The 18820-nt window shown below is 38.9% G+C and overlaps 2 protein-coding genes across 4 annotated transcripts; both read left to right on the top strand.

Annotated features, from left to right (window-relative positions):
- Positions 1–100: 100 nt before the first annotated feature.
- LOC129731965 (protein croquemort-like) lies at positions 101–18561 on the top strand. Of its 3 annotated transcripts, none has more exons than XM_055692397.1 (6): positions 101–197; positions 16361–16620; positions 16672–16977; positions 17117–17958; positions 18016–18106; positions 18157–18561. In XM_055692397.1, exons 2-6 carry the CDS (start codon positions 16489–16491, stop codon positions 18268–18270), a joined length of 1485 nt encoding a protein of 494 aa, XP_055548372.1. In that variant the 5' UTR covers positions 101–197; positions 16361–16488; the 3' UTR covers positions 18271–18561. The 3 variants fall into 3 exon arrangements, with proteins under 3 accessions (XP_055548372.1, XP_055548373.1, XP_055548371.1); XM_055692396.1 differs by lacking the exon at positions 101–197 and adding an exon at positions 241–323 and having other exon boundaries at positions 16218–16620; XM_055692398.1 differs by lacking the exon at positions 16361–16620 and having other exon boundaries at positions 127–197.
- Positions 12538–15330, top strand: LOC129728533 (uncharacterized). The gene has a single exon (XM_055686977.1). It carries the CDS (start codon positions 12538–12540, stop codon positions 15328–15330), a length of 2793 nt encoding a protein of 930 aa, XP_055542952.1.
- Positions 18562–18820: the final 259 nt, after the last annotated feature.

Below are 18820 nucleotides of genomic sequence, written 5' to 3'. Positions count from 1 at the left end.
ATACCGATTTATCGAATCGTTATGGCTGCCGATTTTAGTCGATAAGATTAAGATATAGTAACTGTTTTAGCTGGCTATCGTCTGCGTCGCGCAGAATTGCCTGCAAGCATGGTCAGTCAAAAGTGGTCCGCTGAAATATAAGCGTACGTATATTGTAATATTATCGTGATTCGAAGTGAAAACATTGCAAATTGCAAGTAAAGTGTCCAATATATTAAGTTTAAGATATTTTTCACTACAGAGAACAATCATGAAAATATGTGATGTTCCTCTAGTAGATAATGAATCTATGATTTAAGATTATCTAAATAGATAATAGGGAGGTAAACAAGATTGTTGCAGATGAATATATTAACTTAAGTTTATAAACTAACTACATATGCAAGAAGAAACATTCTCTAACGGAGAGTAGAAAAATATTAGCAGGCTTAGTTGAACGTTGAATTACAGAAAAAATGATTGAAAAATATTTTCAGTCTTCAGTTTTCTGTAAACAAGGAAAAAGTTTCAATATTTAGAGATCTTAATAACCGGTTTATAATTGGATCGTCTTGAGCAGTGAATAACTTACAAGTTTTGTTTTTGATAATTCTGTTTCTGTTAAACATCGAAATGTTTATTGCTTAAGATTTCATAACAGCACCGATGAAATCAGTCGGTTCGTTTCACTTTACGATTTGATTGCTTCAAAATTATTTTATAACAGATAATAGGTCTATCTGAAGTTTTTGTGAAAGTGGGACTATCACCAACCTCATTAACGCAATCTGGGTATTGCCGATCGGCGGCAATAAATTACTTTTTTACTCAGTGTTATCAATGATAAGAAAATCTCAGCAGAACCTATGTGCAAGGAGAATCATAAAAACGACAATGAAAGCCTTCAATCTCTAACCAGGAATTTTTTAGTCCTTTTTCCAATGATTAGTGATATTCGTCTATTTAACCATGGAACATTGGCCGGGTTAATTAAGGATGATATCTGTCGCTTTTGTAATATGGAAAGCGAGACATCGGAACATCTGCTGTGCAGTTGTGGTGCATTATTTAAATGCAGATCAAGGTTTCTTGATAGTGGCTGTTTACAGCCCAAAGAGATTTGGTCTTTGAATCCTGGAAAGGTGATTGGCTTCACAAACCATATTTCGCCTGAATGGGAGCGTGTCGGTGCAGGTACCTGATCACTCAACAATAGTGGTCATTGTATTTTGCAAGGGGTGTTGAAAGCGAAAAGTTTTGTTTGTTTGAAAGTCAATGTTGAATAAGTGAAAAAACTGCATTTTGTTAACCAAATTAATGAAGTTCATTAAGCAGACAGTATGTGAAGTAGAGAAAGAACGAAAAATAAGTGAACTGGGAATATGATACAGATTTGGAAAAATATACCGTATCCCGACGGGACAATGCACGGGTAGAAATAAAATCTCGAAAACGGGCAAAATGACTCATGATTTCATGATTTGGATGTATTTTCATGGTATGAATATACACCATGAGTAAAGACTCATGGAATCTAGAGCCAATTGTTCGTAACGCACCCCGTGCGTTACTGTTTTGCTGACATCATGAGCAATTTGGATTGAAACCATGATTTACGGGTCATGAAATTTGACTAACTTGACTCAGGAAATCGGGCGTTCAATTTATGAAATCTCCCTTTGACTCATGGAACCATGATTGTGATTTATGAAATCATGAAATGCGAGTCATAAAATATATCATTTGGCTCCGGGAATCGAGTGTTTGATTTATGAATTTTTGCGTTGGCTTATTGTAACCCATGAAATTATAAGCTAAACTCGTGAAATCATGAGTCACGAGTCATGCAATTTAGCATTTGACTCCAGGAATCGGGTGTTCGATTTATGAATTCTTGCTTTGGCTACTGGAACCATGATTTTGATTTATGAAATCATGAGTTGCGAGTCAGGACATATAGCATTTGACTCATGAAATCGGGTGTTCGATTTAGAAAACCTTGTTTTGATTTAGGAAACCATGAATTAAACTCATGATTGATTGGGCTAGTTTCATGAAATCATGATTTGTGCGATCCGATTCACGAAATTGCCCAATCCGCACGAGAGTCACAAATAAAATAAGACTTTTTCTTACAATTGTCCCCCGAATGTTTTAAAAATAATATGGAAATAGTTTTTGTACGCGAGTAACCATTACTTTTTATAGAAAAACTTGTGTTAGTTTTCTTACGAAAGACAATAGCGCTATGATTATAAAACAAATTTTTCTTTTATTTTGTCTCTGTGATAATTGAACTAAAATTTATTTATTCTTCTCTGAAGGGTCTCAGGCGAAATTATTCCACTTGTGAAACGAAATTATTTTTTCCATTAAGTAGTCACGGTGATAATTTGAAGTACAAATGTTATGTTGTCTTAGAATACTCACTAAGTCATTAAAAGGTACATTTAAATTTTTCTGATAACTTCATGGCAACCTTCATAGGAATAGTTTCCCCTGTTAGCCACTGTGACTTCTGTGAGAGAATATTTGTCAAAAGTTTTGTTCAATAGAATTTGTGACCTTTTGAAAAAAACTTATATGTTATTAACATTGTCGCAGTGATTTGGGTAATCATCTCTTCTAGTTTGAATAAAAATCAGAAAAAGTGAACATCGGGCTTCAATAAACAAATGTTACTTATTAGTCACCGTGACTTTTGTAAAGAATATGTCAAATGTTGTTATGAATATGTGATCTTTTCAAAAATTTCGCGGAATTTTAGTAACTATACTTTTTGATCAAGTAGCTTCGAAAAGATTAGTTGAAATTAATAAGGTCACATATTTCTTGAAACTAACGTTCGATTATTCTCAAAAGAGTCCTCGTATTAATTGATGTTTATTGAAGAATAAAGAAATGATCCATAACCGTTATTAAGAGGAATGCATCTTTTTTACGAAAGTCACCAAGAATTGGTGACGAGCACCTAAAGTTTGTTGGCTCTTTAAAATGGAGGCAATGCTTGACGAAAGTAGTACATATATTATAAAATTAAACCATAATATGATTTAGAAGTTCTCCTTGATAATTTTCATATATTTTGTAACAAAATTACAACAAGAGTTATCCATTAACAGACAGACGCTTGAAAAAACAATAAACTTCATTTTTAGTGTTTCTAAAATATTTATAATTTTACGAATACTATCTAAAACCTAATTTTTGGGAAGGCGCGCGAAAATTTTAAGGGGTAGGCGACATACTTTCTCCATGAAAATGGGATTGCATTTGAAAATAGCTTTTGGCATTCATCGCAAATTCAACTTGTTCTATGTTATTGCTAATATGTACACGTTCAATCATTTCTAAATTTTATCGGCGAAATAAAAAAAATTAAATGGCAATGTTCGGGAGTTGGTCACGAACAGTATATTTTATTTTAGAACTTTGTCAGGAAAAATATTCATGAATGTGTTGATAAAAATACGACTCGCGATGACAACTTAAAACAAAATTAGAAACGTTTCTGCTTTCTCCTATAAATATCACACAGTGAAAACATGTAAATGCAAAAAATTGTATAAGGCTGTAAGCCCCGCCATTTCGACGCTTTTTCAGCATTCCTGACCATTTACAGAACATATTTCTAATACGAATATTAATCTTCTCTTAAAGGTCACCAACATGTCATTTGTGCGCACTGGGTGTACATTTATTTTATGAAACTTCACTTTGGTTCATTAAATCTTAATGTCATGATTTATCGATCACGAAACTGAAAATATAATTCATGTGATCTAGCGTTCCACGAATGAAATTTGACATTATATTTGAATTCGTGTTTTGGTTTATGAAGTCAGTAATTTATTTTATGAAACTACAATAAAAATTCATTAAACTTAGGATAAAGTTCATAAACTTTGAATTGGATTCATCACTCCGATAAGTTGGAATTTGATTGATTATGATTATGATTATGATGATTATGAATTATTGAAATTATAATTTTTCAACTTAAAACTAAAATTTATGATTTGCACGGCAAAACAAAGTAAAACATAAATTAATGAGTTTTCTTTAATAGCTTTTCTGCAGCAGTATTATGCAAAAACCTGCCAAAGACGTTCGATACCCTAATCAATTTATAATAACATTTCAACCATTTTTGATCGTTTTTTCTAAGGGATTTTATTTTTTCTGAAAAAAGGACTGTAAATCTTTATCGATGACATTAGAGAACACAAAATGTTTCTCATCTATTTTTTTTAAATGTCATTTGCATAGCATTGCATTTGCACTTTGCATAGATGTTCTTATGTGCTATTATTATTTTTTGTTTTTGGTCACGAATAATTTGGCGGCATCCATAAATTACGTAATACCTATAGGAGAGAGGGGGGATATATTTTTTGGCATTACGATTTGTTATATAGGGGAGGGGGAGGTAAAATCAGCGTTACGTAACAAAAAATCCATGGGGAGACTTTCCAAATATGAGCATTTTTATTTGGCGTATTCTTCTAGAGCGTTACGTAATTTTATGGGGGGTAGGTTTTGGCGTTACTTTTCGTTACATATGGGAGGGTGGGGGTCCAAAAATTGGGTTTTTAGCGTTACGTAATTTATGGATGTTGCTAAGGCAATCGACGAGACAGGTGCGGTCAGCTGATTTCAGTTAGTTTTCAACTTTTGACAGCCTTAGGTATGTTCGAACGGTCGCAACTTGGATGCAACCCGGATCGAAAAGCACGAAAAACAAACGATCGGTTGCTCCAGTATGGTTAGTGACAATCCTTTACCCAATAATAAAATATCACTTTAGATTTCTTTTTCCGGCATTAAAAGATTTTGTGTTTGGTTGTGTTTTGGTTTTGCAACTTGAAAAAACAATTACAAACGTACAAGCAGTGAAACGTCACACGTGGATTGCCTTATGGACGGTTAAAAAATATTTTTAGAGACAGAACGGTTTGTTTAATCGGTGTGACTTCTTCAGAAAAGTTGCAGATAACAGTTTTATCTTACCGATAAAAGTATACACAAAAAAAATTATTTTGCACATTTAAATTTCGAACTCGTACTGAGACATGAAGATCATATCGAATTCATAATCGTCTATATCAAGGCACACCAACATTTTGATTAAGGTGTAATGTATGAACGAAAAAATTTTAACTCTTCAATTGACTATTTAGTTCATCCTTAAAAGGACAATTAGTTTTTTAATTCAATTTAGGAAATGATGCTGATCCCATCTCTGTGCTATTCCTGACATTAAAAGCTGTTTTCGGACTAAAAATTTGACGACAGACAGATTTTGATTGCCAACACCCCCGTTTGTGTGTTGCCAAAATACGGCAGTTTTTCACTGGAGGAACTGTCGCTACCGCACATAAGCAGCTTTTTACTAGAAAAGGTAATACCGTTACACTTACCGCTGACGCTGCTACTACTACCGCTACTGGTACTCGCTATCGCTGCTGCCCGCTGCTACATAGTTAGCACCCATTCTTCACTAGTAAACTGATTGCTTTTTCAAGACTTTTTAATAAATTTTGTTTTATTTCTTGTTATTTTAACACTTTTCAATAACATTTTTCAATAGTAGGGTAGCGAAAGGCTTCGGCAGGTTTTCTGCACCAATCTTAACCACTGCCGAAGCCGTTCGCTACCTACAATAGTTCAAATAATCAAATTACAATTGTCTGTATTTGGGGGCTTATGCGTGGATAATTTTCAATTGATTGCTACAAAAACGACGGGAATGCGTTGGAAACTAAGCGGCTTATAAGCATTAAAAAACACAAATTTTGTCCCCTTTTCCGTTTTTATATTTTCATTTTCACCCCAATGTAGCCGATCTTCCTGAGAAATGTAGTTCTACGTAAAAAAAACAAGTCTTTATTATGCTCAACTTCAGTGATGTGTCAAGATAGTTTACAGTTCCAAATTTCCGCTAGCGAAACGTCACACGTGGATTGCCTTATGGACGGTTAAAAAATATTTTTAGAGACAGAACGGTTTGTTTAATCGGTGTGACTTCTTCAGAAAAGTTGCAGATAACAGTTTTATCTTACCGATAAAAGTATACACAAAAAAATTATTTTGCAACACAAAACAAGGAAAACAACTTGTTTTAAAGTTTTTTTAACTACAAATGGTTTATGGTTGTATGCTCCAGTGTTGCTAAACTCGCTCTAAACAAGCATGCGATACTCCAAGTAGTGTTCTCACCGCTACCGAAATCACACACACAATGGAGTACCTCCACCATTCAAACTGTCTCTCGTTCTTTCGCACTTCCTTCATTTCACACCACCGAGTGTCGACGCTTGCAAGTTTTCTTCGCTCCCGAAACCATGGACACACACTCCTATTTACGGTCTTATTCGCGTGCACTCCCCTACTCGCGAGCACGATCAGCCAAAAATAATTGTTTCAAGACGCATCGGAATGGCGTGGCGTGATGCAGCGGATCGATTATAGTTAGGTAAACTGTTTAAATGTAGTAAAAGCTGTTCCTATCAGATGCTTAAATGTTTATAAGTTGTCGTCAAAATGTCGCTTCAAATTCTCTCAGAAAGCAATATGTTGAACATCATGGACATCCTGAATAGTAGAACTAATGTTTGACGTTGATAGTTGCTCTAAACTGGGCTCCTTCGCATGATTGTGGAAAACATCAACAGGGTCTACTTATAAAAAAGTTGGTCACTCAGTTATTTGTTCCTTGGTGCACATTTAAATTTCGAACTCGTACTGAGACATGAAGATCATATCGAATTCATAATCGTCTATATCAAGGCACACCAACATTTTGATTAAGGTGTAATGTATGAACGAAAAAATTTTAACTCTTCAATTGACTATTTAGTTCATCCTTAAAAGGACAATTAGTTTTTTAATTCAATTTAGGAAATGATGCTGATCCCATCTCTGTGCTATTCCTGACATTAAAAGCTGTTTTCGGACTAAAAATTTGACGACAGACAGATTTTGATTGCCAACACCCCCGTTTGTGTGTTGCCAAAATACGGCAGTTTTTCACTGGAGGAATTGTCGCTACCGCACATAAGCAGCTTTTTACTAGAAAAGGTAATACCGTTACACTTACCGCTGACGCTGCTACTACTACCGCTACTGGTACTCGCTATCGCTGCTGCCCGCTGCTACATAGTTAGCACCCATTCTTCACTAGTAAACTGATTGCTTTTTCAAGACTTTTTAATAAATTTTGTTTTATTTCTTGTTATTTTAACACTTTTCAATAACATTTTTCAATAGTAGGGTAGCGAAAGGCTTCGGCAGGTTTTCTGCACCAATCTTAACCACTGCCGAAGCCGTTCGCTACCTACAATAGTTCAAATAATCAAATTACAATTGTCTGTATTTGGGGGCTTATGCGTGGATAATTTTCAATTGATTGCTACAAAAACGACGGGAATGCGTTGGAAACTAAGCGGCTTATAAGCATTAAAAAACACAAATTTTGTCCCCTTTTCCGTTTTTATATTTTCATTTTCACCCCAATGTAGCCGATCTTCCTGAGAAATGTAGTTCTACGTAAAAAAAAACAAGTCTTTATTATGCTCAACTTCAGTGATGTGTCAAGATAGTTTACCGTTCCAAATTTCCGCTAGCGAAATTTGCCAGAAAACCGAGTTGGAGAACACATAGGTATTTCACCAATCTGCAGTTTACAGTTCATGCGAAGCGAATCCAACCACCACCTAACTGATTGGGGTGCGGGGGTGATAGATGCAACCGAAAGATCATTCAAATCGATCGAGTTACTGCCGCGGCTTGCAGAATTACGTATACACAGCTGTTTAAATTGAACAGCATTAGTTGGCACAGCCGGCACATTATTTAGTTTTTCGGCACAATAGGCACGAATTCTTTTACCGCCTAATTTATCTTTACAGGCGGGACAAATGAGCATTGCCTTCCCTTGTGCGAACAAATCCTTGTGGGCACGACCGTTAATTTCACAACATTGCTAGCCGATGTGACAAAAGGCATCGCAGAAACCGCGGGGCACTGGTTTCAAATCATTAATAGGCAGATGACACTCGCCGAACAGCTTCTTATCCATCAATTCTAGCTGCAATCGTATGTTCTCTGCCACAGTTGTTTCAGTTTCAACCGCACTTGATAATACTGTGTTGAGTAAATTTATGCAACCGGACACTCGTCTTATGTTTTATCAACACTTTCACTCGCGAAAACCTTGTTTTGCACATGAAATACGCTAGTCCACCTACGGTATTAATCACGGTTTCTAAACTTGCAATCACTGAATATACCGGCGCACAGTTTGACAGATATGTGTTACGTTTTTAGCAGTCATGAGTCGTATTTATAAAAACGCTCTGAGTAGCTCATGATATTCAGAGTCCAACCCATGGTAGCATAAGTCATAACTCATGATTCTATGAGTCCATGCGACAGCGATGTGTTACGCTTATAATAGCCATGAGTCACATTCTTGAAAACGCTTTTCATAGCTCATGATATTCGGGGTTGACATCATGATATCATGAGTTATAGGTCATGATTTTGTCGGAAAACAGCATTTATGATTTCATGACCTGAAAGGTCATGAAAACGGGAAAATATTTTTACCCGTGTGGCGATCTTACTAACACTCACAGTCTCTGTATATAGCCAAGATTCAAACATATGACGGCTGACTTGTAAGATTACAACCTTCGCACGAAATTTCATTTTATTTATTATAAACAAAATTGATCCATTCGATACTACTTTGTGGTACAATGACATCCGAATCGAAGAATGATTTTTCTTTCAGATCATTTCAACACTTTTGTTGCGGCTGGGTACCCTATGTCTAATCAACAATAGACGCGCCGCTTCAATACAACTGATCCACTTCCCCTGTCAAAGTGATTGTCATTGCTGATCGAAGATCATACTGTGCGGTAGCGAAATTATAGTTTCTTAAATACGTATTACTTATTACTTAAACACCTATTAGATAAAAGTTACATCAATCTGGAAATTTATTAAATATTATTAGGCTAAATCGTAAGTTCTACATAAATACACTTAAAATGTACTTAACATGATTTATAATATAACAGCTAAAAGGAATGCGCTTAACCTAAAACACATGCGGTATTCTATAGGCGATTCACTGAAAATTGTAAAACACATGCGGTATTCTATAGGCGATTCACTGAAAATTGTAAGTGAAACAAGATATATTTGAATTGATTTTCTAAACGATTATATTTTAGCTTAAAGCTTCGTGTACAATAAATTAGTTGCTAAAGAATTCAGTGGACTTGGTTCGTTCCTTTGAAATCGCCGGAACAAAACCTTTAAGAATTTTCAATGGAAAATACAGATGCATCTCTCGACGTCCAGACACCCGAGCGAAGTAACATTAACAGTTGCATAAACTGCGACCGGCCCGACTCTAGTGATGATCTTGTCCAGTGTGATGACTGCAAGGACTGGTGGCATATGTCTTGCGCTGGAGTATCTAAGTCGGTGCCCGAAAGACCTTGGAGTTGTCGAAACTGTTTACCCGTTAGCCTCTCTTCCCACACCACTACGTCTAGTAAGAGAGCCGCACAGCTACAACTAAACCTTCAACTGTTGGAAGAGAAACAAGCTCTCGAAAAACGTCATCTCTTTGAGAAGCAAAAGCTACTGGAAGAAGAGTTAAGAGATGTAAGCGATTCGGCAAGTAATCGAAGTAGAGCTCGTATACACTCTTACATCAGAACGATTCATCAGTGGCAACGGGAATGTGTCGAAAAACCTGACTGATATTAACGTAGTACAGAAGTCAGAGTCAGAGAAGTAAACGGTGGAGCAGGATGAAGAACAGTATGGAGATGACTTCGAAGACGACAATGCCAACTCAGCGCTACGTCAGGAACAATCGAAGTCGACGAACAACAAACCGTGGCTGAACTCAACAGCGCTCCCCGATCCGAGATCAATAAAAGGAAATCAGGAACATTTTATAGGAACGATACCTGATCCAAAGACCGTTAGTTGGGACCAGCAGCAGCAAATCGGCGCGGCCCTACAGACGATTTTAAAACCAAAATTAACTCGGCGCGATCAGCACCATTATGGCGCGATCCCTAAAATCGACCCAAAACAACGAAAGGTAGATGAGCAGAGAGGTAATGTCTTCCCCCCGATGCCCCATGTAACCCGAGGTAAGCCACCGTGTTATCCAAATGAAAGTCATTCAACATATACTGATAACTCCCTCCAACAAATGATAAAACAATTTGGCTCCCTTGCGCCATCGGCCCCCTTTTCGGGGCGCGATACGAAAACGCTACCTACGGTAAACAACTCTTGTCCGACGTTTGGAATAGATTCATCTCGTTCCAAGTTTACGCAATCAGCAGGAAACGTTCTCTCGTCACTAAGATTTCCCATTATCGATCAGTTTACACCCTCCGCCTCGCAGTTAGCTGCCCGGCAGGTCATGCCACGCGATTTGCCCATATTTTCCGGAAACCCGGCAGAGTGGCCGATTTTTATAAGTAGCTTTGTCAATAGTACATTAACTTGTGGGTTCAATAGTTCCGAGAATCTCGCGCGCCTGCAACGATGTTTGAAAGGGCCCGCGTACGAATCAGTTAAAAGCAGACTACTGCTTCCCGAATCAGTTCCTCACGTAATCGATACTCTTCATCTATTGTATGGGCGACCTGAATTATTAATTAATGCTTTGCTACAAAAAATTCGTAGTGTTCCAGCACCGAAACCGGAAAAGTTAGAAACCATTATTGATTTCGGCATAGCTGTGCGCGGCCTTTGTGACCATCTGGAAGCTGCCGGACAACAGGAGCATCTCTCCAACCCATCTTTACTGACGGAGCTAGTAGAAAATTGCCTGTGCACACTAAGATGCAATGGGCAAATCATATACAGCAACACTCAGTGGTTAATCTTCAGACTTTCGGCGATTTCATGCTAGGAGTTATCACAGCAGTTAGCAGAGTCACGATGCACGTTGGTGGATGTAGCGGAAATCAACAGAGACCAAAAGGAACCGTAAACACCCACGCTAGTGAAATTGAAATACATGACTCAACGCGCGAAAATAAACGGATGTGTACTTGCTGTCAGCAATTTGGGCATCGATTATGGGAATGTCCATTGTTCAAATCGTACACCGTAGACAACCGATGGAAGTTTGTACAAAATAACGGCCTTTGTCGAAGCTGTCTGAATATGCACGGCAGGAAAAGTTGCAGGAATGCAAAACAATGCATTGTCGAAGGATGCCAATACCGTCACCACCCGATTCTACATTCTAATCGTGCAAGTAATCAGGTTAACCGTGGTTCATCCACAGCAGAAAATTATACACATCAACAGCAGGAACAAACTCTTTTGTTCCGTATTATCCCGGTCACGATTTGCGGACCTCAAGCTACCATCGAAACCTTTGCTTTCCTAGATGACGGATCACTCCTTTCGTTGGTCGAAGATAAACTGGTGGAGCAACTGGGAATTGACGGTTGGACGAAACCATTGTGCCTGAAATGGACCGGAAATGTAACCAGAGTTGAGCCGGATTCGAAACAAGTGCAGATTAAAATTAAAGGAAACAATAGTAAAAAATTTTAAACACTCAACGATGTTCGTACCGTAAAAGAACTTACTCTACCCGAGCAAAGTCTTTGCTTTGAGAATATTTCCCAACGCTTTCCTCATCTCAAAGGTTTACCGATTAGCAGTTATGAAAAAGCAAGCCCTCGTTTGTTAATTGGAGTCAACAACGTAAATTTAATCGTTCCACTACAAGCGAAGGAAGGCATGAAAAATGAACCTGTAGCAGTGAAAACCAGACTGGGGTGGTGCGTTTTTGGTGGTAACGACACGGGAGCTACGCCTGTTTTTAATTACCGTGCGTGTGAGTGCGCGGTTGATCAGAAGCTGCTTGATGTTGTAAGAGATTACTTTACGCTTGAGGATACAGGAGTAATACCGCTGCAACAACTGGAGTCTGAAGAGGACAAACGCGCAAGAAAAATATTGGAGCAAACTACGGTCCGCGTTGGTGACAAGTTTGAAACGGTATTACTCTGGAAATACGATCACATAGAGTTTCCGGACAGCTACAGCATGGCGGTGAAGCGTTTCAAATGTTTGGAGGGTAAGATGAGTCGAAATCCGGAACTAGCGGCCAACCTGAGAAAGCAAATGTCGGAATACCAGCGAAAGGGCTACGCACGTTGTGCGACAGAAGATGAGCTTAAGTGCGGGGATCCGAAGCGAGTGTGGTACCTGCCATTGGGTGTGGTGACAAATCCGCGGAAGCCGGGAAAAGTTCGCTTAATTTGGGATACTGCGGCCAAAGTGGATGGAATATCGTTGAATACCATGCTGATTAAGGGCCCAGACCAGCTCGCTTCACTGCCGGCAGTATTATCTCGATTCAGACAGTACAAGGTGGCAGTTTCGTCCGATATCAAAGAAATGTTTCACTAGATATCTATACGGGAACCTGATCGCCATTCTCAACGATTCCTGTGGAGGAACGATCCGACGGAAAATTTTGGAATCTTCTTAATGAATGTGGCCACGTTTGGTTCAACCTGTTCGCCAGCATCGGCTCAACATATTAAAAACAAAAACGCTGAGGAGTTCGCTGATCGTTACCCACGTGCAGTGGAAGCGATTTTGAAAAACCACTACGTGGATGATTTCCTCGATAGCTTCGAAAGTGAAGAAGAGGCAGTGCGCGTGTCCACTGAAACCCGATACATCCACCAGAGGGGAGGCTTTGTGCTGCGAAACTGGTTGTCGAATAGCGCTGCAGTATTGAACGGAATGAACGTGGAAAAGCCCTTGGATGCCAAAGGTTTCTGTCTCAACCCAATCGAAGAAAGCGACCGAGTGTTGGGCATGAAGTGGCTGACAGTACGTGACGAACTACAATTCTCAATCAAATTGAAAGCTGAAATCCAACAACTGATTGGTAACAAAGAACGACCCACTAAACGACAGATCTTGAAGTGTCTGATGGCCATCTTTGATCCGCTGGGTCTTTTAAGCATGTTTCTCGTCCACGGGAAAGTAATCCTTCAGGAAGTGTGGCGTGCCGGTTTGCAGTGGGATGAGAAAGTGACGGATAAGATCTATGAATCCTGGACCAGATGGACTGGTTTGTTTGGGAAAATTAGTGCTCTGCTAATACCACGATGCTACTTTCACGGTGCAACGAAGGAAACGTATAGTTCACTGCAACTTCATGTCTTCGTAGATGCTAGTGAAACTGCCTTCTCTGCCGTGGTTTACTTTAGAGTGATGAGACTGAACGGGCCAGCAGAAATTTCGTTAGTCGCCGCCAAAACTAAAGTCGCTCCTTTAAAGCCGCTTTCAATTCGACGCTTGGAACTACGCGCAGCGGTTTTGGGCAGCCGCCTCATGACGTTTATGATAGAAAACCACTCCGTAGAAGTAAAACAACGATATCTCTGGAGCGATTCCATGACAGTGCTTGCCTGGTTGCGAGCTGACCATCGTCGGTATAAACAATACGTTGCGCATAGAATCGGTGAGCTGCTTTCCACAACTGATGTAGCAGAGTGGAAATGGGTTCCTAGCAAATTAAATCCTGCCGACGCAGCCACAAAGTGGGGGAAAAATAAGTGCTCTGATTTCACCGACGTTTGGTTCAACGGGCCGGAATTTCTTCGCAACCCTGAGGAGAGTTGGCCGCAACAGACAAAGCTTCTATCCTCTCCAGAAGAGGAGCTGAAACACTGCTACGTGATTCAAGAACCCCCGTTACCAGAAGTCATAGTGAAATTTAACCGTTTCTCAAAGTGGAACCGATTATGGAGAGCAATTGCGTACGTGCATCGCTTCGCGGAAAATATCAGACGCAAACGTCTAAAGCAAAAATTGGATTTAGCACACCTTACGCAACATGAACTACAAAAGGCGAAAAACACTATTATGCGGATGGTGCAGTGGCAGGTGTTCCCCGAAGAAATGGTTACGTTGGAAAGGTATCGATCGCATCCAGATAAGTCCAGTAGTTTGTATCAGTTGTCACCAACGTTGGATGAGTTCGGAGTTATGCGTGTAGATGGAAGGATTGGAGCTGCACCTCATGCATCGTTTGACGCTAAATATCCGGTGATTCTTCCACGAAAGCATCTTGTGACTAAGTTGATACTGGAAAATTTGCATCAAACGTTTTGCCACGGAAACTCAGAAACAGTGGTGAACGAGGCTCGACAATTATATCACATCCCTAGGCTGCGGGCGGTCGTAAGGCAAGTAGCTGCAGCATGTCAGTGGTGTATCGTGAAGAAAGCAACTCCGAAAGTACCTCGGATGGCACCGCTTCCTGTGGTACGATTGTCGTCATTCACTCGACCGTTTACGTACACCGGTATAGATCTGTTTGGTCCATTGCTAGTGAAAGTTGGAAGAAGTGTTACAAAGCGTTGGATCTGCTTGTTCACTTGCCTGACTATCCGTGCCGTTCATGTCGAGGTTGTCCTCACTCTTACTACCTCATCTTGTGTGAAATCAATACGACGATTCGTCTGTCGACGCGGTTCACCTGCCGAGATTTATTCGGACAACGGCACTAACTTTCAAGGTGCCGAGCGATTACTACGAAAACAACTCACAAATATACAAAACGAGCTGGCGGAAACATTCACTAACTCACATACAAAATGGGTTTTCATACCACCCGCGGCACCCCATATGGGCGGTGCATGGGAAAGGATGGTGCGATCGATTAAGTCAGCGATGCAGATAGCATATAACAATAATCAAAAGCTGGATGACGAGGGATTGCAAACAATGGTTATAGAAGCTGAAGGAATCGTCAACAGCCGACCTCTCACATATCTTCCACTGGACTCTGAAGAAGGAGAGGCTCTAACACCAAACCATATTTTGCTGGGAAGTTCAAACGGTGTACGACAGCCCATTTTTGCTAACGCCAACCCCAAGTTTGCTACAAAAAATGCTTGGAATCAAATTCAACTTCAACTCGATGCCTTCTGGAATCGTTGGATCCGAGAGTATCTTCCTATGCTAACCAAAAGGTCAAAATGGTTCGGCGAAGTGAAACCAATAACTGTAGGAGATCTAGTATTTGTCGTGGATGACCAGCGTAGGAACGGCTGGGCTCGGGGACGGGTTCAAGAAGTCGTAAAAGGGAGAGATGGAAGAGTTCGACAAGCTGTAGTTCAAACTGCGAGGGGGATGTTGCGTAGGCCAGTGACTAAGTTGGCTGTGTTGGAGGTTGAGCAAAATGGTAAAACTGGATCCGGTGGCCAGTGTTACGGGGGGGAGGATGTTGCGGCTGGGTACCCTATGTCTAATCAACAATAGACACGCCGCTTCAATACAACTGATCCACTTCCCCTGTCAAAGTGATTGTCATTGCTGATCGAAGATCATACTGTGCGGTAGCGAAATTATAGTTTCTTAAATACGTATTACTTATTACTTAAACACCTATTAGATAAAAGTTACATCAATCTGGAAATTTATTAAATATTATTAGGCTAAATCGTAAGTTCTACATAAATACACTTATAATGTACTTAACATGATTTTTAAAATAACAGCTAAAAGGAATGCGCTTATCCTAAAACACATGCGGTATTCTTTAGGCGATTCACTGAAAATTGTAAAACACATGCGGTATTATATAGGCGATTCACTGAAAATTGTAAGTGAAACAAGATATATTTGAATTGATTTTCTAAACGATTATATTTTAGCATAAAGCTTCGTGTACAATAAATTAGTTGCTAAAGAATTCAGTGGACTTGGTTCATTCCTTTGAAATCGCCGGAACAACTTTGATTCCGTGAAAACTATCACATGAGCCGAGATTTTTCTTAGTCACTAAAAGTAGTGCATTTCGGAAGACTATATCTACTTTTCATCCTTTAGTTAAAAAAATAGTGTAATTTACTTTTCGCTGTGTATATAATGTCTGAGCCTTTTTCCGATTTCAGTTATCCTTTTAAATACCTGTGCAAAAATTTTGTGATTCAGCGCACTACAAAAAGGAACAATGGTAAAACAAAAACGTAAATTTCGGTGCAAACATTCCTAGAGCTTTTTTTTACATTAGGTTTTTCGATAAACAGTGCAACAAAAAGTTTGCTAATTTAACGCTCGTAATTTCCAATTCGATTTAATATTTATCTTTGCCTAATAATCCCATTGACGGCTTTCTGTAATCATGATAATAAATTGTCTTTAAGCTACTCTGAAGGGTACAAAAAGCATTCACTGGTTACGTTATCGAGGAAATTTGATTAAACATTAGGAGCAAACTGCGGAGCTATCGATCGGGTCTACGAAGTTTGTACTTGACTGACGTCAGTATATGTTCATATCATTTTAGCAACCAGCGTAAAAATAACAAAAATTGATAGGGGGTCATTAGGATTATAGGCTGAATTGTTCCCATTAGTCTAGCGCAAAGTGCAGACCTGTATTTCGTACCAACCGAACATCACAAAATAGAGGAACATGTGCTGCTGTTGTAACTGCTCGAATCTTTCCAAAAAGGTATGGTCTTTTGTGGGGGTGGTAATAATTTTTGGATTTGCTGCTTTTTTTGGTTTCGGTTTACCAGCAATAGTAGATGCAGTTGCGCGAACTGTAGGTATCGAAAATTATTGTAAATATTACTTCTAATGAATATTTTTGCAGGAATTTATCATGGAACCCGGCAGCCAAGTATATGAAAATTGGATAGATGGCCAGGTTCCCATGTATTTTGACATTTATTTCTGGGATTGGACGAACTCAGAAGAAGCGACAAACGAAAATGTTCGGCCAAACTTCGTCCAACGTGGGCCGTATGTTTTTCTAGAACGCCATGAGAGACATTTCATAGAAAGAAATGCGGATCACACTATTACGTTTAAACAGAACAGAACGTGGATTTATATACCAGAACAATCCAACGGAGATTTTTATACTGATAGAGTAACCACACCTCAAACTATTCTCATGGTGAGTTGTAATGGTTTAATTATTTCAGACATAACACCTAGTCAGAATAGTCAATTTAAAGTTTAGAGTTCAAGACAATGCTTACGTTTAAACGTATTTTGATTTATAATATGTAGAATAAAAATAAAATCACTTGTAGACTGTCGGTGCTGTAGTCCAAGATGATCCATTCCTACTGATGATAATGGATGGATTAATCACTGCGAATAACTTACTGGATGGAGTAACTTACGAGAATGTCTTGGTCCAAGATGTTTTATTTAACGGAGTAGAAGATCCATTATTAGAATGGTTGAACGGAATTGCCGAATGGCAACCTGAACTTATAGAAGGTATTGAAGTTCCTCCCTGGGATGGGTTTGCATACTTTGCAGAACGAAATAACAGCGTCGAGTATGATGGTGTCTTCCGAATGGGTACTGGAACAGATATCTGGAGTAATACTGGACTTATGGTAACCTGGAATGGCGAACCTAATGTTCCTTATTACCGCGGTGAATGTGGTAAAGTTCATGGCTCAACTGGCCAAGTAAATCCGCCTATGACTAGTTCACAAATCGAAAATCCGGAAGATTTTATATTATTCGTCACCGATTTATGCAGCGCTATTCGCCTGAAATACGACGGCGATTTCGAGTTGGATGGAATTCAAGGAAGTGTTTGGATAGGCGATAATCGGGTCTTTGATAATGGAAACACATTTCCAGAAACAGAGTGCCAATGTACAGCACCGGTAGAAGAATGCCCTGTGTTGAAACCAGGTTTATTTGATGTATCTGAGTGCAATTTTGGTGCTCCACTGCTAGTTAGTTTTCCGCACTTTTATTTGGCAGACCCAAGCTATTTGAACGCTGTTACCGGATTAACCCCAACGCGTCAACTACATGAGTTCCGTTATGCGTTACATCCATTCTCTGGAATTCCACTGACAGTAAACGGTAGATTGCAATATAATGTCCACGTAAAAGACTATGGACTACAGTATGTTTTGATTACACAGTTTTCTAGGAAGAATTTATAAAACATGCATTTTTTTAGAATCACGAATGGTTTGCCTGATATGGTTTTGCCTGCTTTCTGGGTTGAACAGAGAGTGGTTTTGACGCAAGAAAAGATCGATGAACTGAAGGTGAATATACAATGAGTAAATTTTTACTGACTTATGCATGTATTTTTTAGCTTATCTACACGTTACGAGATGTCGGAAAGTACTTAGGATGGGCGCTTTTCGGCGTTGGTTGTTTGGCATTTATAGTGGCTTTTTATTTCTCTGTTGCTGTATGGAAAGACTAACAGTTGCTGAACTACAATGAATGAAAAAATAAACTAGTAGACTAAATAAATAATTAAGCATATACAAAGGGTTTCTGCATTGGATTTTATAATACTCGTTTTAGTTGAGGCCTAGGAAAGGGCTATATTCCATGGTGTACAGTAATTTTTAAGCAAAGGAGTCAATTTTATTAGCCCTCATAGTGGCTCTAACAAAATGTTTGGTGTATGTCTGTGTGCTACTTTTTAATGCAAGCCTGGTTCATAGAAAAATGTTAAATATTGATTTATAATGGTGAAATATAAGTAACACTCCACAACTAAACTGAAGCAGATAGAGAGTTGGTGTCAAAGAATGAACTACGGAGCTGTTTACAGGTTTAACTTAACAAACGATACCAATGTTGATCCCATTTTGTTTTGTGAGAAATCTTCACTATACTATTGAAACAGCACTTCTTTTCAACATTTTTACTATTAATAACATGTTTTTTTTTATACTTTTTTGTACATGCAGGGCTGTACCTAGTAGGATATTTTAAATAAATGCAATATAATTGCGTCAATGGTA

The sequence above is a fragment of the Wyeomyia smithii genome, chromosome 3, assembly GCF_029784165.1.
Source record: "Wyeomyia smithii strain HCP4-BCI-WySm-NY-G18 chromosome 3, ASM2978416v1, whole genome shotgun sequence".
NCBI lineage: Eukaryota > Metazoa > Arthropoda > Insecta > Diptera > Culicidae > Wyeomyia > Wyeomyia smithii.
This window is presented reverse-complemented; position numbering and strand designations above follow the sequence as displayed.